We start from the raw sequence: 24,584 nt of genomic DNA on the forward strand, positions 1-24,584 counted from the left end.
ATGGGGGGTCACTTTTTTGGAGTTTCTACTCTAGGGTTGCATCAGGGGGGCTTCAAATGGGACATGGTGTCAAAAAACCAGTCCAGCAAAACCTGCCTTCCAAAAACCATATGGCGCACCTTTCACTCTACGCCCCACTGTGTGGCCGTACAGTAGTTTACAGCCACATATAGGGTGTTTCTGTAAACGGCAGAGTCAGGGCAATAAAGATACAGTCTTGTTTGGCTGTTAACCCTTGCTTTGTTAGTGGAAAAAATTGGTTAAAATGGAAAATTAGGCAAAAAAATGAAATTCTAAAATTTCATCCCCATTTGCCAATAACTCTTGTGCAACACCTAAAGGGTTAACGAAGTTTGTAAAATCAGTTTTGAATACCTTGAGGGGTGTAGTTTATATAATGGGGTCATTTTTGGGTGGTTTCTATTATGTAAGCCTCGCAAAGTGACTTCAGAGCTGTAGTGGTCCCTAAAAATTGGGTTTTTGTAAATTTCTAAAAAAAAATTCAAGATTTGCTTCTAAACTTCTAAGCCTTGTAACATCCCCAAAAAATAAAATATCATTCCCAAAATAATTCAAACATGAAGTAGACATATGGGGAATGTAAAGTCATCACAATTTTTAGGGGTATTACTATGAATTACAGAAGTAGAGAAACTGAAACTTTGAAATTTGCTAATTTTTCCAAATTTTTGTTAAATTAGGTATTTTTTGGTGCAAAAAAAATAATTTTTTTGACTTCATTTTACCAGTGTCATGAAGTACAATATGTGACAAAAAAACAATCTCAGAACGGCCTGGATAAGTCAAAGCGTTTGAAAGTTATCACCACTTAAAGTGACTCTGGTCAGATTTGCAAAAAATGGCCTGGTCCTAAGGTGTAAAAAGGCTGTGTCCTTAAGGATTTAAAGGGCCAGAAGCCCGGTACAAGAGACTGATCAGTGGAAATGGCTACAAAATGGTATAGCCCGTGGGAGAAATCCTGCGATTTAGTGATCGGGGGAATCCCGCTGGGGGTCATTCTAGACTCCCGCCAGCAAGTGTCTTGGGTCCTGCCTGTAATTCTGGACTTTGTAACAAGGGGGCCAGAGACAAAAACTACGGTGTCACTGACCTTTGTGACGGACTATGGCTCTGTGCAATGGGAGCTGTTAAAATGGGAGACACTGGAAGTGGAATTTGTACTGGGCAAGGACTTTCCATTGTTTGGGCAGTTGTGGAGCGGAGTTCCTGATAAAAGGCAAGGATATGCCGTTGCCAAGGGCAACCGTCGGGAAGACAAAGAGGTGGAGAGCGTTGCGGTTCTTGGGAGTGCATATCTTCCCTGCGACTGTGCCCGGAGTCCTAGAGAGGAAGTGCGGAGGTGCAGTAAAGCTGTTGCTAGGAGCAACCACAACCTTGATGAGTCCGCGGGAGAGGATGTCACTGCTTTACCGGAATGGTTGATTACAAAGGGTAAGACTGTTCCTGTTATTAACCATGTGGCAGAGCCAGTGACAGTGAGCCGGCGGCAGGGGATATCTGCTGGGCCGGTAGGTGATAAGTCACACAGAGAAAAAACTGTGTCTGAACAGGCGGATAAGCCGGCTGTGATCGCTCCCTCGCAGAAACCCGCAGGGGAGAAGGTTTCTGTGTTTCCTCAGTTGCCCATGACCAAAGCTAGTTTTGGGATGACAAGGATCCGGGATCCCATGCTAGCCCGGGTAAGAGGCAGCACAATATTGAAACCTGAGACTGGTAAAATAATAAAGGTGCTGGACAGTCGTGCGGAGAAGGACTATCTGCTGATTTTCACTGAGCGTGAGACTCCAATGAGAACAGAGACTGATGAACTGGATGTTACCGATACGCTCATGCAGGAGGGAGTGTTGGGGTGTACTTTTCCCTTATGCTGGGAGTTGTGGAGTAATGGAGACACTTCTGCAGAGAGTGCAAAAACTCCTGCAGAACTTGTACCTGTGCCTTTAAGTAAACGTGTAAGGGAAAGGACCATTGAAAACAGTGCTGATACCATGTTTGCCGAAATGCATAATGGAAATGTGAAGTCATGTGAAATATGTGATAATAATGACAGGCCTTTTCCTTTGCAGGCTGTGATTGGGGAAAAAGCTAACCCTGTTGGTAAACATGTGTCTGATATAAAAGTGTTGATAAATGTTGAAGAAACACCGCTAGGAGACCCCAGTGCCTCCAACCTTGATGCGAAAGGGAAGGAGGAATTAAGAAAGCAAGGATATGATGCCATGTCCCTGAATGGTGAGAAGGCTAATAAAGTAAAGGCCAAAGAGACAGAGGCCAAGGAAGCTAAGGCCGAGCTCTTGAAATGGGAGAAAACCTTGGATGTCCCAGAGACCAAGGTTAGGGCGGAAAGAGCGACTGCGGAAGTGGGAAAAGCCACTGAAGACGCAGAAGACTCTGTAACTGGCTCCAAACCCGAAGAAACACCTGCTGAGAATAATGGTAAAGGGGTCCAGATGCGTGGAAAAGGAGCGAGACATAAGAAACCTGCTCTGCTGAAGGAGCCCCGCAAGGCAAAAGAGAAAGGGTTGGGACACGACTATGACTGGGACCAGTTCAGTCAAGAGTTGCCGCAGTCCAAGAAAGGACGTGAGGGGCCTGTGTAGAAGCCAGGAAATATAAAAAGACAGTACCTGCTCATGAGATGGACAAGAAATACCCAGAGGCCTTGTCAGCTCTGTAATAAACTCATGAGGGTGACAAACCAAGCGCTGTTGTTCTGGGTCTGGCAGAATAAGGGGAAGACTGTAGGCCAGGTTAATGCCCGTTCACGAGCATCTGGATTTGATGCTAGTGTTCACCCCTACGGGCTTGTACAAAGGGGGGAGGTATGTGAGGCAGTGACATGCCTCATGGTTGTTAGGGGAGATATATGGCAGGATTTGCTGTGTCTTCCCCCAGAATCGCCAGGTCTGAAGAAAGACCAGGTGCAGTAATCACCTGGGGATAAAGGAATCCTCACAGTGAGAGGGGGTGGGGACTTGCACACAGAAGGCTGGAGTGGCCATGTGTGGTCTGAGCCGGGAGGGCTGAGAGACCACTATCCCCCAAGAGACACTGGTGTGGGAGCAGCCAGGAGGCTGCTGAAGGTTGGGCTGGGAAAGCCGCATCTCACCACGGGTGTGAACTGTGGTACAATTTAGGTGAGTCAGGGAAACCTATGTGTTTAGATAGGGCCCAGACGGGCAAGGTATTTTATTTTGGCTTTGTGTGTTTCTTTATGCCGTGTGCCACAATAAAGCACAGTTTGGCCCCTAAATCCTGGTGTCTGAAGTAGCGTGTGTTTGCAACCCCTGGAAAAGAGCTAATCCCCTACAAGGAGCAGTACTATAGTAGTTACATTCTTGTACATAGGAGCAGTATTATAGTAGTTATATTCTTGTACATAGGAAGCTGTATTATAGTAGTTATATACTTATACATAGGAACAGTACTATAGTAGTTATATTCTTGTACATAGGAGCAATATTATAGTAATTCTATTCTTGTACATAGGAGGCAGTATTATAGTAGTTATATTCTTGTACATAGCAGCAGTATTATAGTAGTTATATTCTTGTACAGGGAGCAGTATTATAGTAGTTATATTCTTGTACATAGGGCAGTATTATAGTATTATATTCTTGTACATAGGAGCAGTATTATAATAGTTATATTCTGTACAATAGGAGCAGTATTATAGTAGTTATATTTTGTACATAGGAGCAGTATTATAGTAGTTATACTCTTGTACATAGGAGCAGTATTATAGTGGTTATATTCTTGTACATAGGGGGCAGTAGTATAGTAGGTTATATTCTTGTACATAGGAGCTGTATTATAGTAGTTATATTCTTGTACATAGGAGCAGTATTATAGTAGTTATTTCTTGTACATAGGAGCAGTATTATAGTAGTTATATTCTTGTACATAGGAGCAGTATTATAGTAGTTATATCTTGTACATAGGGCAGTATTATAGTAGTTATATTCTTGTACATAGGAGCAGTATTATAGTAGTTATATTCTTGTACATAGGAGCAGTGCAGTATATAGTAGTTATATTCTTGTACATAGGAGCAGTATTATAGTAGTTATATTCTTGTACATAGGAGCAGTATTATAGTAGTTATATTCTTGTACATAGGAGCAGTATTATAGTAGTTATATTCTTGTACATAGGAGCAGTATTATAGTAGTTATATTCTTGTACATAGGAGCAGTATTATAGTAGTTATATTCTTGTACATAGGAGCAGTATTATAGTTATATTCTTGTACATAGGAGCAGTATTATAGTAGTTATATTCTTGTACATAGGAGCAGTATTATAGTATAATTGTACATAGGAGCAGTATTATAGTAGTTATATTCTTGTACATAGGAGCAGTATTATAGTAGTTATATTCTTGTACATAGGAGCAGTATTATAGTAGTTATATTCTTGTACATAGGAGCAGTATTATAGTAGTTATATTCTTGTACATAGGAGCAGTATTATAGTAGTTATATTCTTGTACATAGGAGCAGTATTATAGTAGTTATATTCTTGTACATAGGGCAGTATTATAGTAGTTATATTCTTGTACATAGGAGCAGTATTATAGTAGTTATATTCTTGTACATAGGAGCAGTATTATAGTAGTTATATTCTTGTACATAGGAGCAGTATTATAGTTATATTCTTGTACATAGGAGCAGTATTATAGTAGTTATATTCTTGTACATAGGGCAGTATTATAGTAGTATTCTTGTACATAGGAGCAGTATTATAGTAGTTATATTCTTGTACATAGGAGCAGTATTATAGTAGTTATATTCTTGTACATAGGAGCAGTATTATAGTAGTTAATATTCTTGTACATAGGAGCAGTATTATAGTAGTTTATATTCTTGTACATAGGAGCAGTATTATAGTAGTTATATTCTTGTACATAGGAGCAGTATATAGTAGTTATTCTTGTACATAGGGAGCAGTATTATAGTAGTTATATTCTTGTACATAGGAGCAGTATTATAGTAGTTATATTCTTGTACATAGGAGCAGTATTATAGTAGTTATATTCTTGTACATAGGAGCAGTATTATAGTAGTTATATTCTTGTACATAGGAGCAGTATTATAGTAGTTATATTCTTGTACATAGGAGCAGTATTATAGTAGTTACATTCTTGTACATAGGAGCAGTATTATAGTAGTTATATTCTTGTACATAGGAGCAGTATTATATAGTTTATATTCTTGTACATAGGAGCAGTATTATAGTAGTTATATTCTTGTACATAGGAGGCAGTATTATAGTAGTATATTCTTGTACATAGGAGCAGTATTATAGTAGTTATATTCTTGTACATAGGAGCAGTATTATAGTAGATATATTCTTGTATTATGGAGCAGTATTATAGTAGTTATATTCTTGTACATAGGAGCAGTATATAGTAGTTATATTCTTGTACATAGGAGCAGTATTATTTAGTATATATTTTGTACATAGGAGCAGTATTATAGTAGTTATATTCTTGTACATAGGAGCAGTATTATAATAGTTATATTCTTGTACATAGGAGCAGTATATAGTAGTTATATCTTGTACATAGGAGCAGTTATTATAGTAGTTATATTCCTGTACATAGGCAGCAGTATTATAGTAGTTATATTCTTGTATATAGGAGCAGTATTCTAGTAGTTATATTCTTGTACATAGGAGCTAAGTACTATAGTAGTTTATATTCTTTGTACATAGAAGCAGTATTATAGTAGTTATATTCTTGTACATAGGAGCAGTATTATAATAGTTATATTCTTGTACATAGGAGCAGTATTATAGTAGTTATATTTTGTACTAGGAGCAGTATTATAGTAGTATATCTCTGTACATAGGAGCAGTATTATAGTAGTTATATTCTTGTACATAGGGGGCAGTATTATAGTAGTTTATTATCTTGTACATAGGAGCAGTATTATAGTAGTTATATTCTTGTATATAGGAGCAGTATTATAGTAGTTATATTCTTGTACATAGGAGCAGTATTATAGTAGTTATATTCTTGTACATAGGAGCAGTATTATAGTAGTTATATTCTTGTACCATAGGAGCAGTATTATAGTAGTTATATTCTTGTACATAGGAGCAGTATTATAGTAGTTATATCTTGTACATAGGGAAGCAGTATTATAGTAGTTATATTCTTGTACATAGGAGCAGTATTATAGTAGTTATATTCTTGTACATAGGAGCAGTATTATAGAGTTATATTCTTGTACCATAGGAGCAGTATTATAGTAGTTACTATTGCTTTGTACATAGGAGCCAGTATATAGGTAGTTATATTCTTGTACTATAGGAGGTATCTATAGTATTATTCTTACTAGGCGCAGTATAGTAGTTATTCTTGTACATAGGAGCAGTACTTATAGTAGTTAATTGTACATAGGAGCAGTACTATATAGTAGTTATATTCTTGTACATAGGAGCAGATATTGTAGTATATTATTGTACATAGGAGCAGTATTAGTATTATATCTTGTACATAGGAGCAGTATTTATAATAGTTATATTCTGTACATAGGAGCAGTATTATAGTAGTTATATTCTTGTACATAGGAGCAGTATTATAGTAGTTATATTCCTGTACATAGGAGCAGTATTATAGTAGTTATATTCTTGTATATAGGAGCAGTATTATAGTAGTTATATTCTTGTACATAGGAGCAGTACTATAGTAGTTATATTCTTGTACATAGAAGCAGTATTATAGTAGTTATATTCTTGTACATAGGAGCAGTATTATAGTGGCTATATTCTTGTACATAGGGGGCAGTATTATAGTAGTTACATTATTGTATATAGGAGCAGTATTATAGTAGTCATATTTTTGTACATAGGTGTGGCGAAACCAACTTCGCCACTGGGTTTTGGAGAGGGCTGTTTAAAAGCCTCTTGCCTCAGGATTATGGCCCATGGTGACTTTGGAGGAGAGGACAGACCGGCCGCACAGCTTGGATCTGTCTGTGGAGTTGTATTTTGTGTTGTTGTGCGTTCGGTTGAATTGTGTGTTGTGTGGGGGTGCCCAGATAGCTAATATTATTGTATTCGTGTATTCTGAGTGCCATTCACCTAATGATATGCACTCAGACTTGAGCTATCTGGGGATATGTTAAATGTCTGTGTTTGCTGTGGGGGTGTGCCATTGTGTGTTTAAATGGTGATGTCTGTCCTGTTGTCTCCACATGTGTATTGGTGATCTCCCTTTGTCCTGAGAGATAATTGAATTGCCTTCGGTTGTCTCTGGGACAGAGAGGAGGAAACCATGATGCATTGTGGGGATGTGTTGTATCTGTTCTGTGTCGCAGTCTCCCTTCTGGTCCTCTAGGGGGCGGGAACGATTGGTTGCTGTACTTGCATTGTGTGTGTTGTAAGGTATTGATTGGTTGGATTTCAAAACCCTGTGGGCAATACTATGTTTGTTTTTATGAATAAAAGAGGCTGTATCTGAAGTACAGTCAGACCACTGCTGACCCTCAAGACGGAGCCTTGTCTCGTTATTGGGGGGATTCCCTATATGCTGTTAGAGACTGATTGCCAGGAGTGTAAGCTGACTGTACGCTTTTCCTGTTCGTCTGCCGGCAGCTATTCGCGAGGTTCCAGTTTGGAGTGCTATTTTGTATCCAGTTCGGGAGGTTGGTGTTCTGCAGTAGCTGTGCATGTCTCTCAGAAAGGGGCATATTGCCTAAACGGATCTTAACCCCTTGTCTGCTGAAACGGTCCGTTACAATAGGAGGCAGTATTATAGTAGTTATATTCTTGTACATAGGAGCAGTATTATAGTAGTTATATTCTTGAACATAGGAGCAGTATTATAGTAGTTATATTCTTGTACATAGGAGCAGTATTATAGTAGTTATATTCTTGTACATAGGAGCAGTATTATAGTAGTTATATTCTTGTACATAGGAGGCAGTATTATAGTAGTTATATTCTTGTACATAGGAGGCAGTATTATAGTAGTTATATTCTTGTACATAGGAGGCAGTATTATAGTAGTTATATTCTTGTACATAGGAGCAGTATTATAGTGGTTATATTCTTGTACATAGGGGGCAGTATTATAGTAGTTACATTCTTGTATATAGGAGCAGTATTATAGTAGTTATATTCTTGTACATAGGAGGCAGTATTATAGTAGTTATATTCTTGTACATAGGAGCAGTATTATAGTAGTTATATTCTTGTACATAGGAGCAGTATTATAGTAGTTATTTTCTTGTACATAGGAGCAGTATTATAGTAGTTATATTCTTGTACATAGGAGCAGTATTATAGTAGTTATATTCTTGTACATAGGAGGCAGTATTATAGTAGTTATATTCTTGTACATAGGAGGCAGTATTATAGTAGTTATATTCTTGTACATAGGAGGCAGTATTATAGTAGTTATATTCTTGCACATAGGAGCAGTATTATAGTAGCTCTATTCCTGTACATAGGGGCAGTATTATAGTAGTTATATTCTTGACATAGGAGGCAGTATTATAGTAGTTATATTCTTATACATAGGAGACAGTATTATAGTAGTTATATTCTTGTACATAGGAGCAGTATTATAGTAGTTATATTCTTGTACATAGGAGCAGTATTATAGTAGTTATATTCTTGTACATAGGAGCAGTATTATAGTAGTTATATTCTTGTACATAGGAGCAGTATTATAGTAGTTATATTCTTGTACATAGGAGCAGTATTATAGTCGTTATATTCTTGTACATAGGGGGCAGTACTATAGTAGTTATATTCCTGTACATAGGAGAAGTATTATAGTAGTTATATTCTTGTACATAGGGGCAGTATTATAGTAGTTATATTCTTGTACATAGGAGCAGTATTATAGTAGTTATATTCTTGTACATAAGAGCAGTATTATAGTAGTTTTATTCTTGTACATTGTACATAGGAGGCAGTATTATAGTAGTTATATTCTTGTATATAGGAGGCAGTATTATTGTAGTATATTCTTGTATACAGGGAATTATTATGAATATGTATCAGGCGGTAGTAGCATAGTCTGCAGTTCTCTCGGTTGATTTGTATTATGGAAGTTACAAACAAAAAAAAACGAATACAACAATTATTTTTTTCCTCCTTTCCATACAATGTCATTTATTTCTGATCTGTAGACCACTTGTAGGCATAGCATTTTCTTCTTCTCTCTTCTATTTCTGCTTTTCTCTCATTTTCGCATGTATAGACTTTTTCGTGTTCTTAGCAAATGTCTCCATCAGTTTGGAGCCGAAGAGGTAGTCTGATACAATTAGGTTCAGAATGTAACTCTGCAGGAAGAAGTTGTAGCCATTAGAATGTGAGCTTATCTTATATGTCCTCAATTTACAATTAATGCTGCTAGATGGCAGTATGTGTACTGGTCAGGCTGAGGGGACTGATCGTTCTATCATGCTTTGTTATTATTTATTGTTTTGTGTCATTCATTTATTGGTGCTGTACATACAGTTGTGTTCAAAATAATAGCAGTGTGAATAAAGCTCAAAATCCTTCTAATAGCTTTTATTTCCATACACACAAATGCATTGGGGACACTACACATTCTATTCCAAATCAAAACTTGAAGAAAAATATATCAAATTTGTGTTGTTCCTCTAAAAAAATTAAGAAAAGTGAATATTAGACTGTTAAAAGAAAAAATGTATTTGTATTCTTCTTTACAAACTCAAACATTCACTATATAAACTGAAAAATGTTTGAAGATTTTCTTTCCTCTGAATCCCGTCACTGATATTCAGTTCTATAACCGCTGTTTCTGAGAACTGCTGGATGTCTGTGTTGCTCGGAGTCAACCACCTTCTGGCCCCCAGAAATTGCATTTTTGATGTCACCCCACAAGTTTTCTATTGGATTAAGATCCGGGGATTGGGCTGGCCGCTCCATAACGTCAATATTGTTGGTCTGGAACCAAGATGTTGCACGTTTACTGATGTGTTTGGAGTCGTGGTCTTGTTGGAACACCCATTTCAAGGGAATTTCCTCTTCGGCATAAGGCAACATGACCTCTTTAAGTATTCTGATGTATTCAGACTGATCCATGATCCCTGGTATGTGATAAATAGGCCCAACACCGTAGTATGAGACACATCCCCATATCATGATGCTTGCCCACCATGCCTCACTGTCTTCACAGTGTACTGGGGCTGAATTCAGTGTTTGGGGGTCGTCTAACAAACTGTCTCCGGCCACTAGACCCAAAAAGAACAATCTTACTTTCATCAGTCCACAAAATGTCTCTTTAGGCCGTCAATGTGTTCTTTGGCAAATTGTAACCTCTTCAGCACATGCCTTTTTTTCAGCAATGGGACTTTGCGGGAGCTTCTTGCAGATAGCTTGCCTTCACATAGGCATCTTCCTATTGTAACAGTACTCACAGAGAACTTCAGACCTTCTTTGATTTTCCAGGAGCTGATTATTGGCTGAGTCCTTGCCATTTTGGCTATTCTTCTATCCATTTGAATGGTAGTTTTTCACTTCCACATCTTTAAGGTTTTGGTTGCAATTTTATAGCATTTGCGATTATTTTAGCTGAGCAGCCTATCATTTTCACCAATCCTTTATATGTTTTCCCCTCTCCAATCAACGTTTTAATCAAGGTACGCTGTTCTTCTGAACAATGTCTGGAACAACCCATTTTCCTCATAATTTCAGAGAGAAATGCACTGAAACCAGCATGTACAACATTTGCTGCCTTCCTTCCTTAAATAAGGGCAATAATTGCCACCTGTTTTTCATAGAATGAATGACTCACTCATTAACCTCCACACTGCTGTTATTTTGAACATGCCCCTTTCAATAAGTGATTGAATTACAGAGAATCTGCAGCATGCATGTCACGACTGTTGGGTTTCTATTACTCTACTACACCTACTAGTAAATTATTTGCCACGTAGAAATATCAATTCTACCAAAAACAGTCATCGATCAGGTTAGTGATGTCTGACTGCTATTATTTTGAACACAACTGTATGAAAGGGGTTCACATGCATAAAGCAGAACAAGTACAATCAGCATGATCAAGACGAGTTACAAAATTCTACAGAGGAGAGAGGACCCTGCCTGTGAGAGCTTACAATCTACATAGATGGTGGAAGGACACAGTAGGTGAGGGTAGAAGCTGCTGATATGGCAGTATAGAGGCAGCAGGGTCACTGAAGGTTGTAGGCTTGTCTGAAGAGATGGGTTTTCAGATTTCTTTTTAAGGTTTCCATGGTAGGTGAGAGTCTGATATGTTGGGGTAGAGTGTTCCAGAGCATGGGGGCTGCACAGGAGAAACCTTGGAGGTGATTGTGTGAAGATGAGATAAGAGGGGAGGAGAGAAAGATCTTGTGAGGATCGGAGAAGGTACCGAGAGATCTGGTCACAGATGTATAGAGGGGACAGGTTGTGGATGGCTTTGTATGTCATTGTAAGTGCTTTGCACTGGATTCTCTGGGCAATGGGAAGAGAAAAGAGACGAGAGACTAACGAGGGGAGAGAGAAGAGATGGGAGAGAGAAGAGACGGGAAAGTAACGAGGGGAGAGAGAAGAGATGGGAGAGTAACGGGGGGGGGGGAGAGAGAAGAGACGGGAGAGTAACAAGGGGAGAGAGAAGAGACGGGAGAGTAACGAGGGGAGAGAGAAGAGATGGGAGAGTAACGAGGGGAGAGAGAAGAGATGGAAGAGTAACGAGGGAAGAGAGAAGAGACGGAAGAGTAACGAGGGAAGAGAGAAGAGACGGGAGAGAATTGTAGGTAGTAAGAAGAGACGGAAGAGTAACGAGAGGAGAGAGAAGAGATGGGAAAGTAATGAGGGGAGAGGGAAGAGACTGCCAAGTAAAGGGGGGAGAGAGAAGAGATGGCAGAGTGACGAGGGGAGAGAGAAGAGATGGGAGAGAAATAAGGGGAGAAAAAGAGACGGTAGAGTAAGCAAGTAGAGACGGCATAGTAATGAGGGGAGAGAGAAGAGACGGCAGTGACGAGGGGAGATAGCATAGAAGGGAGAGTAACTGGAGGAGAGGTGGATTAGTTGGGCAGCAGCAGGGGTGCACCACCAATGAGGACAGGTGAGGAGATCGCATCAGGCAGCACGATGTAGAGGCAAGAGAGGGGCAGCAGAAGGCCATGGGCAATGAGCGCTTTCATTGTGGCAAAGGGATTAGGTTTAGAAATTGGCATTTGGGGGGAAAGGGGCGCTGTTTAGGTTTTCATCTCAGGCAGCAGAAAGGCTAGGTGCACCTCTGGGTGTCAGAGCTGAGGATAGATGGGATTCCACTGAGGGGGATGTGACAGTAGTCTAGGTGGGAGATGATGAGAGAATATGCTTAAAAGGGTTATCCAAGACTAATAAAGACCTCCCAGAGTGGCCGAGACATGGTGATGATTAGTGTTAAGAGAATCGAAAAGACGGGAGAGTAACGAGTAGTGTTGAGCGCGAATATTCGAATTGCGAATTTTTTTCTCGAATATCGCAATTTCGAGATTTCGCGAATATTTAGAATATCGTTCTATATATTCGCGAATTCGAATATTCGTTTTTTTTTTATTATTATATTTTTTTCTTTCCCACTTCTCTAAAGTTGTTCTTACCTGTCCTTTGGATTCCTGGCTTCCTGGCTGCGTTTTCAACTTACTGCTATATTCCATATTAGCTAAATTACAATCTAATCTATATGTGTATTTTACGAAATTTCGCAAATTGCGATGCGAGTAATATAATACGAAATAATCGCATGAAGATTTCAACTTAGCACTGCTATATTCCATATTCTAGCCTAATATGGAATATAGCTGTGCTAAGTTAGCACTGCTCTATTCCATACTAGGCTAGAATATGGAATATAGCAGTGCTAAGTTGAAATCTTCATGCGATTATTTCGTATTATATTACTCGCATCGCAATTTCGACTTTTGCAAATGTTCTTAATATTGCTCTAACTTCGTCTCTTAGAATATTACGAATATTCTAAAAGACGAAGTTAGAGCAATATTACGAAATTTCGTAAAATACACATATAGATTGTAATTTAGCTAATATAGTGCTATAATCCCTTTTTTTCCCTCTAATTTTTTTTTGCCTCTTCTGAACTTAAGTTTTTGTAAAATATGTACACTATTAAAAAATATTACTATAGCAGTATATTAGCTTAAATACAATCTATGTGTATTTTACGAAATTTCGTAATATTGCTCTAACTTCGTCTTTTAGAATATTCGTAATATTCTAAGAGACGAAGTTAGAGCAAATCACGAAATTTCGTAAAATACGCATATTAGCCTAGCCATAGTCAATTAGCATAGGAATGTTGCCTTATACTATCAAGATAAATAATCGCAATACGCGAAAAAAAAATTCGGATATTATTCGCGATAATTGAAATAATTACGAATATTCGATTTCGACGAATATAACACGAATATTCATTCGAATATTCGCGAAATATCGCGAAATCGAATATGGCACCTCCCGCTCATCACTAGTAACGAGGAGAGGAAAGAGAGAGGGGATCCGATTTTCAGGATAAATTTGATTCACCGCAAAGCGAATTTCCTCGTGCTTCATGGTAGTGAATTGAATTAACCCGAAATAATGTAAAAAAAAAATAAAATAAAAAATCATACCTCATTTATTTGCTCGCAACGGACCGGCTTCCACCATCTTGCTTGAAGATCTCGCACAAAATCCTGTGCGTGGTGACGTATGACGCCATCACGCCAGCCGCCGGCATAATGATGTCATCTAGGGCCGTGTGAGATTTTGCGCCAGATCTTCAAGCATGATGACGGGGGTCAGCCCATCGTGAGCAAATGAAATGAATCAGGTAATTTTTATTTTTTTATTTTACATGCGATCATGTATAAACGTGACATCTGAGGGGTTCAATGATGCGGGCGGTGCAATCACTGTTCCCTGTCACTGCACCCACTACAAGTAATTCGTCACAAAGCGATTTTTTTTTTTTATTCGGCAAAGGAGCTGAATAGAATTTTACAATAATTCGCTCATCTCTAGTCCTGTCTCTGTTACTCCTGGGCCGGCTCTTCTGCAGGAGCCCGTGCAGAAAATGGGAGTGGTAGTGGCCCTGATGAAATGTTGTATCATGGTGTACTCACCCAGGCTGTTGCTGCCTGGCGGGAAGGTGCAGTTGGAAGGTGGAATGAAGAATTGAAGAATGAGGCCAGAAGTAAAAGTATAAAAGTCTTTCATTGCACAGTGTAAAATATAACTTGTTTACATCCAGCAGTAGTTTGTACAAAGTACAGTTTCTATCCTCGTATGAGGAGGTATTCTGACTGGATGAGGGGCAAATAGTAGCACCTCCAATGTGCTGTCTTGCAGATGACTCTCCCTTGAGCATCTGTCTAACAGCTAAACGCTGGTAGTTGTGGATATATGTGTCCACTGTGTAATGCAGGCTTTAAGTTTGTCTGACCTGGCTTGTTTTAGAAGAAAGGTGTCTGAACCATTGTCCCTCACCAGCAGCAGGGTCTGTAAAGCTGTGGCTTGCTGTTAACTCTGCTAAATCTGTAGCTTTTCAGTTATCCCAATGCTGTTGCAGTCTCTTTGCAGTAGTAGTCTCACAGGAGGGGAAGACCTGGGTGGTTAACTCTGTCCCTGACAAACATACCGCATCTGCTGGTGAACATACATAACAATAATAAAGCATAACCACTGCAGACACCCCCAGGTCTGGGGTACTGCACTTCCTCTCCCTTCATCGCTAAAATCAACCTCTGTCGTATCTCAAGATCACAGATCTCGTGTAGACCTGGCCCTATGACTCCGTTATATTGCAACCAAGCTTTTATGAAAACAAATAAAGTTCCAGCACTCACGATTTCTTGGTACCTAAAATCTTCGTCTTTATTCAGGCAGTAGAAAAAAGTGTACAGGACATCCACCCACTAGTGCAGCAACATTGACGCGTTTCGAACAGAGTTCTTAATCTTAACCAAGTTTTTAGCCTGGGATTAGATCCCTCATCGTTTTTGATTAAAATGGTTCACACCGGTTTTCTGAGAATACAGGATGTTTTAACATCAGGGAAGCTGGCTTCATTTGAGGCCTTGCGTACGAGCTCTACCTTTTGTCTGGTCTCGTAGTTAGGATACACTCAGTTGCGTTCATTTTTTTGGAGCCACGTTCTCCAACACCTTGACTGGACCTCTGACGGGGTTTAACAAGATGTACTTACAATCAGGGGTTCGAAGGGGTACTTTGTCAGCATTGTATCAGGTTCTCTTAAACTTATGTAGCGTGGACAGGGCCCCATTCTTTGACAGGTGGGAATCTGATTTACAGGTCCAATTCACGAAAGAAGATGTTCTCAAAATATGTACGTTCTCCCATGGAATATCAAAAAGAATTACAAAATTCTCTAAAATACATTGCACCATATGTTTCCCTCAGTGTCGGATTTGTGCTGGCGATGCGAGAGAGAAAGGGGTTCTCTATTATATATTTGGTGGAGATGCTATGCAATTTTCTCCTTTTGGGATCGAGTATTATCAAGTATATTCCAAATACTCTGATAAGACAATTCCAAATACTCCTCAAGTAACCCTACTCTCTCTTATACCGGGCTCCTTGGCTCAAGTTAAGAAAGGGGTTCTAAGGCATTTTCTGACTGCAGCGAGAATGGCAATTCCCAGGCATTGGAAGACCAGATTTCGACCCTCTGTGAGTGGGCTAAGGAACGTCAGCATATTTTACATATGGAAAAACTGATTGCGGATCAGCAGGAGAGGTCAGAGGTTTTCATGGGTAGATGTTACCCCCTGCTCACTTTTCTGGGTTCTCCCGAGTGTCGGAACATGCTGTGACCCTTTCCGTGTACACAGGCTAGGCGGGTGCTCATGAACCTTCCCCTCCCATGACTTCCCTGTCCCCCCCCCTCTTTTTTATATATATATATATTTATAAGTTCCACTTTTTGTTTACATTTGAAATTTGTATGGTATATATACACAAGACACATCAAGGTCATGAGGAAGGGCTGGAATTGTCTCTGGTAGCCCGAAACGCGTAGACAAGACTGCTATTTCTGAAACTTATGGATGAGATTTTACCGCAAGCAAAATAAATAATATTCCTTTATCAAAGTGGAGCTGGATTCCTTGAAACCCTTTTTTCTGCATATTGCTGCCCGATACCTGACTCGGGTAATCCGTGCTCACAGCTAAAGGAGGGGCAGGTGAGAGCTGCTGAACTTTCCTTTTCTTTATATACAAGACACATCAACGTCCCAAAATAGCGGAAAAATAGAAGATATATTGCAGTTTTAGATTTTATTGCAGTTAGCGCTTTTTTATTATCTACAGAATGACTTTGAGTCAATATGTAATTATACATTGTTGCATACTGGTGTGCAAATGCTCAATCCTGATTTACATGATTGTCTGATGCCATATCTATGTGAGATGGCGAAACAGCTCTCCTTGTCTGAACACTGTTTGTGTAAATTAAATTAAATCTTCTAGACTGAAATTCTGCTGTTTGGCCACAAGATGACGCTGTTTCCTAAACTCATCTACAGACTGCACATATATCTCCATATTCATGAGAGAGGTGGAGTTTACACAGAGGCTGGAGAGAAAAGACGGAGGGAGCAGCCATCTTAGAGGGAGGTGAAGCTAAGGACTGTGTGAGCAGAGAATCTGATGGCATCCAGGTGTGAGACCATCCCTCAGTAACCAGAGCTGCAGCTAAGTGAAGCTGATCCTGTCCAGGGGAAGGAGGATTGCTGCCAGGAACGCTGATGAGAGCAGGAAAACAAAGCAACATACACTGGAGTACTGCATGCTTGTTGGAGAGACATTTGTTCTATTCAGAGTCACCAGCGGATGCAAAGCAGACCCAGGTTGGTGAGATCGTGTACGCACCTCATTACAGTGTTGGCACCTAGAGACTGAGACCAGGCCTGTAGTTAGATAGGGTTTCTGTTTGTGTCAGGCCACAAGTGTTACTACTGTTCATTTCAAGGACTCCATAACTTAAAGTGACATTTCACATTGGAGAGCTGATAAACTTCTCACAAACTCAAGCCAGGCTGGCGTTTTTGCTCAGGGGGAATACTCAGGCACGTGCTACAAGACCAGTTATGGGAGGGGGAATACTATAGAACACTGTAAGATTGTAAGATGTTGTGCTGCACCGCAGGATAGCCCATGACACACACTCATACAGTGGTTCTTGTTTTTAGGGTAATAACAGGTAAGGTGTTGCAGTTTAGTTGTGCCTGCCAGTAGGTAAATTACTGCGCTTTCCTCCTTCATCCATCAGAGGGCGCCGTGCTGTGCAGCAAAAAGGTCTTAGCCTTCAGGCTGGGTGTATGTAAAAATTATTGTATGTTCCCAGCATTTGTGGTTGTGTTTATTGCCACATTTAAGTAAAATTCTGTTTTGGCAAAAGCTGGTGTTGGGGTTGCTTTCCTCGTTCGTGACTTCACTGTATCCTGGGGAGCCCACCCCAGTACATGGCTTACATCTTGGTGTAGTCAGCAGGATACAGCGACCGTTATGGACGGCAACGCAGCAGAAAATCTTCCCCCGGCGCCAATCCAGGACCCAGCTCAGGGTGCGCCAGTGCAAGGCCAACTTGCCCCAACACCGCTGATACAGCTTGTCCCCGCCATGCATGTAGGGTACATCCCCGTGGGGGCACTGTTGCATCATATGCCAAAATTTGATGGTGAAAATAGGACGTTGCGGGACTGGACTGAAAGGGTGCTAAGTGCGGTTAGAATGTGTAACCTGACCCCCGAGCTGCGGGCAGATGTTGCATTAGGGGCTCTAGAGGGTGACGTCAGATGGACAGTGATGGTAAGGCCCTAATCCAAGAGAGACACCCCACAGGAGACTCTAAATGAAATACAGCGGCGAGATCCAGAGGCCATGGGAGCCTTCCGGGAGGTGGACCGGGACCAGTTCATAGTGGGGCTCTCCAACAAGTTCTTACAGGAAAAATTGGAAGAGGTGACCTGGATGATGGCCAACATGACATTCTACAGTGTCTACCTAGCCGCCGTAGAGAGAGAGGAAGAGCACATACCTGTGGTGGCGAGAGTAGTGAGTAGCACCCATGCTACAGGGGACCGGTTGGGGTCGGAAGATTCAGAGTCCTTAAAGGGTGTGGTCCAGGTCATGCAGACAGAATTGAGAGAACTTTAGATGGAAGTATCCCAGATGAAGGCAGAATCTCCCCGGCCTCCGGAAATGACTCCAGCACCCTGCGCCGCTCCACCCAGGATAACTTAGGCATGGGGGCACGGCAAAAGGGGGCCCCTCTGTTGGGCTTGTCGACAGTACAGCCATATGGCCAGAGAGTGCCCAGAACAGATGAAGTCCGAGCAGACATCCTGCGGCGGTACACCAGAAGCTAAGCCCTATGTGAGAGGACACGACCTGTATACCAGCAGCCTCGTTATGGAAGCAGAGTTGGAAGGCCAGAAGGTATGCTGCCTAGTTGATACAGGGTCAGAGTGCACCCTTATGCCTCTGGAGTTCTTTGAAAGACATTTTGGACATATGATGTAGCCGGAAGACGGGAGTGTCATCAGGCTGACAGCTGCCAATAACAGAGAGATGGACGTCCGAGAGATAGTCTGGATGCAGGTACGATTGTTTGGGCAAGAAGACGGCAAGAAGGGGGTCGTGCTGGTGGACCATTTGTCCCAGAGAGCAATGAATGTGACACTAGGTTGAATGTGCTGAGAGACCTAGACCATAAACTCTATGAAAAAGAAGGGCTGAAGAATTGACAACGGGCCACCACACACCGGCCAACCCAGAAGGTTCTACAGCAGATGGTGAGGAGCTGTAGTCTGCGAAAGAGCAACATGTCCTGTCGGCCCATTGTGAGGGTGCCGTGGAGGACCCCGTTGAAGATCCCACCTCGACAAGAACGAATATTGATGCTGCCGGTGGGGGATGAACAACAGCTGAATGGACTGGTGGTCCTGATTGAGCCCGCTTACCAAGAGTAAATGCAGACTCGCCCACTGGTAGCCCGGGCCCTCACTATTATGAAGGATGGATGTGTGCCTGTACGCTGCCTCAACGTTGAAGACTGCGAGTTAACCGTTCCTGGGAATACCTTGCTTGCCAAAGTTTATATGTCCGAAGGGGACATCTCTCGACAAAGGGGTTTCACAATACAGCCAGATAGGAGATCAGACTGGACCTATGCTGTGGAGGTCCATCAAAGGGAGACCCCAACAGCGGAGTGGAACGGTCGAGTGATTATGGCCCGGATGGGGGTGGACTGCAAGACCCTGACTCCAGGACAACAGAAGTAGCTGGAAGACACCCTTTGGGCATTTCAGGAGGAGTTCTCGAGACATGTTGAGGACTTCGGGTGTGCTCCTGCCATCGAACAAGAAATCCCCACCGGTGATGCTGCTCAGATCAGGGAACGTTACCGGCAGATCCCACCTAAAATGGAGGTGAAGGACATGGTGGCAAGCATGTTGTAAAACCGGGTGATCCAGGAGAGTCAAAATCCTTGGGCTGTTTCAGTATTCTTGGTGCGGAAGAAAGTAGGGAGTCTCCGATTCTGCGTGGATTATCGGAAGCTGAATGCCCAGACCGTCCGGGATGCCTACCCCATTCCGCGGATTGAGGAGTCGTTGTCCGCCCTGAGTCATTCGAAGTTCTTCTCAACTCTTGACCTGCCCAGTGGGTATCGGCAGGTAGCGATGGCCAAGAAGGACAAAGCGAAGACGGCCTTCATCCTACCTATGGGACTCTACGAGTTCAACTGGATGTCATTCGACCTTTCCAATGCCCCGGAAACATTCCAGCGGTTGATGGAGCACTGTCTGGGAGATCTCAACTTTAAGTCGGTATTGATGCATCTGGACGAAATAGTAGTGTTTGGGGCCTCCTTTGAGGATCACCTCCAGAAGCTGTGACAGGTCCTAAGACTGCTGTGAGACCATGGGCTCAAGATCAAGCCTAAGAAGTGCCAACTGTTTCGACAGCAGATAGAGTATTTGGGACATTTGGTCACCCAGGAGGGGGTTAAGCCGGCCCCCAGCAAGGTGGAGGCCATCCAGAAGTGGCCCCAGCCAAATACACTACGAGCGGTGCGGGCGTTCGTGGGACTGGCCGGCTACTACAGGAGGTTAATACCCAAATTTGCTCATTTGGTGGGCACGTTAAACAAGTTATAAAGGGGCACTGCGGGGGGCCCGAAGAATCGTCCCATCAAGTGGGGACCCTGGCAATAAGAGGCGTTAGAAGTAGAGTTGAGCGAACACCTGGATGTTCGGGTTCGAGAAGTTCGGCCGAACATCCCGGAAATGTTCGGGTTCGGGATCCGAACCCGATCCGAACTTCGTCCCGAACCCGAACCCCATTGAAGTCAATGGGGACCCGAACTTTTCGGCACTAAAAAGGCTGTAAAACAGCCCAGGAAAGAGCTAGAGGGCTGCAAAAGGCAGCAACATGTAGGTAAATCCCCTGCAAACAAATGTGGATAGGGAAATGAATTAAAATAAAAATTAAATAAATAAAAATTAACCAAAATCAATTGGAGAGAGGTTCCATAGCAGAGAATCTGGCTTCCCGTCACCCACCACTGGAACAGTCCATTCTCAGATATTTAGGCCCCGGCACCCAGGCAGAGGAGAGAGGTCCCGTAACAGAGAATCTGTCTTCATGTCAGCAGAGAATTAGTCTGCATGTCATAGCAGAGAATGAGGCTTCACGTCAGCCACCACTGCAACAGTCCATTGGCATATATTTAGGCCCAGCACCCAGGCAGAGGAGGGAGGTCCCGTAACACAGAATCTGTCTTCATGTCAGCAGAGAATTAGTCTGCATGTCATAGCAGAGAATGAGGCTTCACGTCAGCCACCACTGCAACAGTCCATTGGCATATATTTAGGCCCAGCACACACATAGGCAGAGGAGAGAGGTCCCGTAACAGAGAATCTGGCTTCATGTCAGCAGAGAATCAGTCTGCATGTCATAGCAGAGAATGAGGCTTCACGTCAGCCACCACTGCAACAGTCTATTGGCATATATTTAGGCCCAGCACCCAGGCAGAGGAGGGAGGTCCCGTAACAGAGAATCTGTCTTCATGTCAGCAGAGAATTAGTCTGCATGTCATAGCAGAGAATGAGGCTTCACGTCAGCCACCACTGCAACAGTCCATTGGCATATATTTAGGCCCAGCACACACATAGGCAGAGGAGAGAGGTCCCGTAACAGAGAATCTGGCTTCATGTCAGCAGAGAATCAGTCTGCATGTCATAGCAGAGAATGAGGCTTCACGTCAGCCACCACTGCAACAGTCTATTGGCATATATTTAGGCCCAGCACCCAGGCAGAGGAGGGAGGTCCCGTAACAGAGAATCTGTCTTCATGTCAGCAGAGAATTAGTCTGCATGTCATAGCAGAGAATGAGGCTTCACGTCAGCCACCACTGCAACAGTCCATTGGCATATATTTAGGCCCAGCACCCAGGCAGAGGAGGGAGGTCCCGTAACAGAGAATCTGTCTTCATGTCAGCAGAGAATTAGTCTGCATGTCATAGCAGAGAATGAGGCTTCACGTCAGCCACCACTGCAACAGTCCATTGGCATATATTTAGGCCCAGCACACACACAGGCAGAGGAGAGAGGTCCCGTAACAGAGAATCTGGCTTCATGTCAGCAGAGAATCAGTCTGCATGTCATAGCAGAGAATCAGGCTTCACGTCAGCCACCACTGCAACAGTCCATTGTCATAAATTTAGGCCCAGCACCCAGGCAGAGGAGAGAGGTCCCGTAACAGAGAATCTGGCTTCATGTCAGCAGAGAATCAGTCTTCATATCATAGCAGAGAATCAGGCTTCACGTCACCCACCACTGTAAGAGTCAATTTTCATAAATTTAGGCCCAGAACCCAGGCAGAGGAGAAAGGTCCCGTAACAGACAATCTGGCTTCATGTCAGCAGAGAATCAGTCTTCATATCATAGCAGAGAATCAGGCTTCACGTCACCCACCACTGTAAGAGTCAATTTTCATAAATTTAGGCCCAGAACCCAGGCAGAGGAGAAAGGTCCAGTAACAGACAATCTGGCTTCATGTCAGCAGAGAATCAGTCTTCATATCATAGCAGAGAATCAGGCTTCACGTCACCCACCACTGTAAGAGTCAATTTTCATAAATTTAGGCACAGAACCCAGGCAGAGGAGAAAGGTCCAGTAACAGACAATCTGGCTTCATGTCAGCAGAGAATCAGTCTTCATATCATAGCAGAGAATCAGGCTTCACGTCACCCACCACTGTAAGAGTCAATTTTCATAAATTTAGGCCCAGAACCCAGGTAGAGGAGAAAGGTCCCGTAACAGACAATCTGGCTTCATGACAGCAGAGAATCAGTCTGCATGTCATAGCAGAGAATCAGGCTTCACGTCAGCCACCACTGCAACAGTCCATTGTCATAAATTTAGGCCCAGCACCCAGGCAGAGGAGAGAGGTCCCGTAACAGAGGATCTGGCTTCATGTCAGCAGAGAATCAGTCTGCATGTCATAGCAGAGAATGAGGCTTCACGTCAGCCACCACTGCAACAGTCCATTGGCATATATTTAGGCCCAGCACACACACAGGCAGAGGAGAGAGGTCCCGTAACAGACAATCTGGCTTCATGTCAGCAGAGAATTAGTCTGCATGTCATAGCAGAGAATGAGGCTTCACGTCACCCACCACTGCAACAGTCCATTGGCATATATTCAGGCCCAGCACCCAGGCAGAGGAGAGAGGTCCCGTAACAGAGGATCTGGCTTCATGTCAGCAGAGAATCAGTCTGCATGTCATAGCAGAGAATCAGGCTTCACGTCAGCCACCACTGCAACAGTCCATTGTCATAAATTTAGGCCCAGCACCCAGGCAGAGGAGAGAGGTCCCGTAACAGAGGATCTGGCTTCATGTCAGCAGAGAATCAGTCTGCATGTCATAGCAGAGAATGAGGCTTCACGTCACCCACCACTGCAACAGTCCATTGTCATAAATTTAGGCCCAGCACCCAGGCAGAGGAGAGAGGTCCCGTAACAGACAATCTGGCTTCATGTCAGCAGAGAATTAGTCTGCATGTCATAGCAGAGAATCAGGCTTCATGTCAGCCACCACTGCAACAGTCCATTGGCATATATTTAGGCCTAGCACACAGGCAGAGGAGAGGTTCATTCAACTTTGGGTAGCATCGCAATATAATGGTAAAATGAAAATAAAAATAGGATTGAATGAGGAAGTGCCCTGGAGTCCAATAATATATGGTTATGGGGAGGTAGTTAATGTCTAATCTGGACAAGGGACGGACAGGTCCTGTGGGATCCATGCCTGGTTCATTTTTATGAACGTCAGCTTGTCCACATTGGCTGTAGACAGGCGGCTGCGTTTGTCTGTAATGACGCCCCCTGCCGTGCTGAATACACGTTCAGACAAAACGCTGGCTGCCGGGCAGGCCAGCACCTCCAAGGCATAAAAGGCTAGCTCTGGCCACGTGGACAATTTAGAGACCCAGAAGTTGAATGGGGCCGAACCATCAGTCAGTACGTGGAGGGGTGTGCACACGTACTGTTCCACCATGTTAGTGAAATGTTGCCTCCTGCTAACACGTTGCGTATCAGGTGGTGGTGCAGTTAGCTGTGGCGTGTTGACAAAAGTTTTCCACATCTCTGCCATGCTAACCCTGCCCTCAGAGGAGCTGGCCGTGACACAGCTGCCTTGGCGACCTCTTGCTCCTCCTCTGCCTTGGCCTTGGGCTTCCACTTGTTCCCCTGTGACATTTGGGAATGCTCTCAGTAGCGCGTCTACCAACGTGCGCTTGTACTCGCGCATCTTCCTATCACGCTCCAGTGCAGGAAGTAAGGTGGGCACATTGTCTTTGTAGCGTGGATCCAGCAGGGTGGCAACCCAGTAGTCCGCACAGGTTAAAATGTGGGCAACTCTGCTGTCGTTGCGCAGGCACTGCAGCATGTAGTCGCTCATGTGTGCCAGGCTGCCCAGGGGTAAGGACAAGCTGTCCTCTGTGGGAGGCGTATCGTCATCGTCCTGCCTTTCCCCCCAGCCACGCACCAGTGATGGACCCGAGCTGCGTTGGGTGCCACCCCGCTGTGACCATGCTTCATCCTCATCCTCCTCCACCTCCTCCTCATCCTCGTCCTCCTCGTCCTCCAGTAGTGGGCCCTGGCTGGCCACATTTGTACCTGGCCTCTGCTGTTGCAAAAAACCTCCCTCTGAGTCACTTCGAAGAGACTGGCCTGAAAGTGCTAAAAATGACCCCTCTTCCTCATCCTCCTCCTCCTCCTCCTGGGCCACCTCCTGTTCCATCATCGCCCTAAGTGTTTTCTCAAGGAGACATAGAAGTGGTATTGTAACGCTGATAACGGTGTCATCGCCACTGGCCATGTTGGTGGAGTACTCGAAACAGCGCAACAGGGCACACAGGTCTCGCATGGAGGCCCAGTCATTGGTGGTGAAGTGGTGCTGTTCTGTAGTGCGACTGACCCGTGCGTGCTGCAGCTGAAACTCCACTATGGCCTGCTGCTGCTCGCACAGTCTGTCCAG

General features: G+C 43.1%; 1 protein-coding gene across 2 annotated transcripts in view; it reads right to left on the reverse strand.

Moving 5' to 3' along the window:
- Nucleotides 1-9,029: 9,029 nt before the first annotated feature.
- The window catches only part of LOC122924096 (very-long-chain 3-oxoacyl-CoA reductase-B-like), a 58,035-nt gene continuing 42,480 nt past the window's right edge, over nucleotides 9,030-24,584 (reverse strand). The window contains exon 12 of one of the 2 annotated variants that reach the window (XM_044275022.1): nucleotides 9,030-9,319. In XM_044275022.1, the coding sequence (XP_044130957.1) occupies nucleotides 9,203-9,319 (117 nt within the window). In that variant the 3' untranslated portion in view covers nucleotides 9,030-9,202. The remainder of the gene's footprint in view (nucleotides 9,320-24,584) is intronic. The other variant, XM_044275020.1, reaches the window with a different exon arrangement.

The sequence above is a fragment of the Bufo gargarizans genome, unplaced genomic scaffold, assembly GCF_014858855.1.
Source record: "Bufo gargarizans isolate SCDJY-AF-19 unplaced genomic scaffold, ASM1485885v1 original_scaffold_2225_pilon, whole genome shotgun sequence".
Lineage (NCBI taxonomy): Eukaryota > Metazoa > Chordata > Amphibia > Anura > Bufonidae > Bufo > Bufo gargarizans.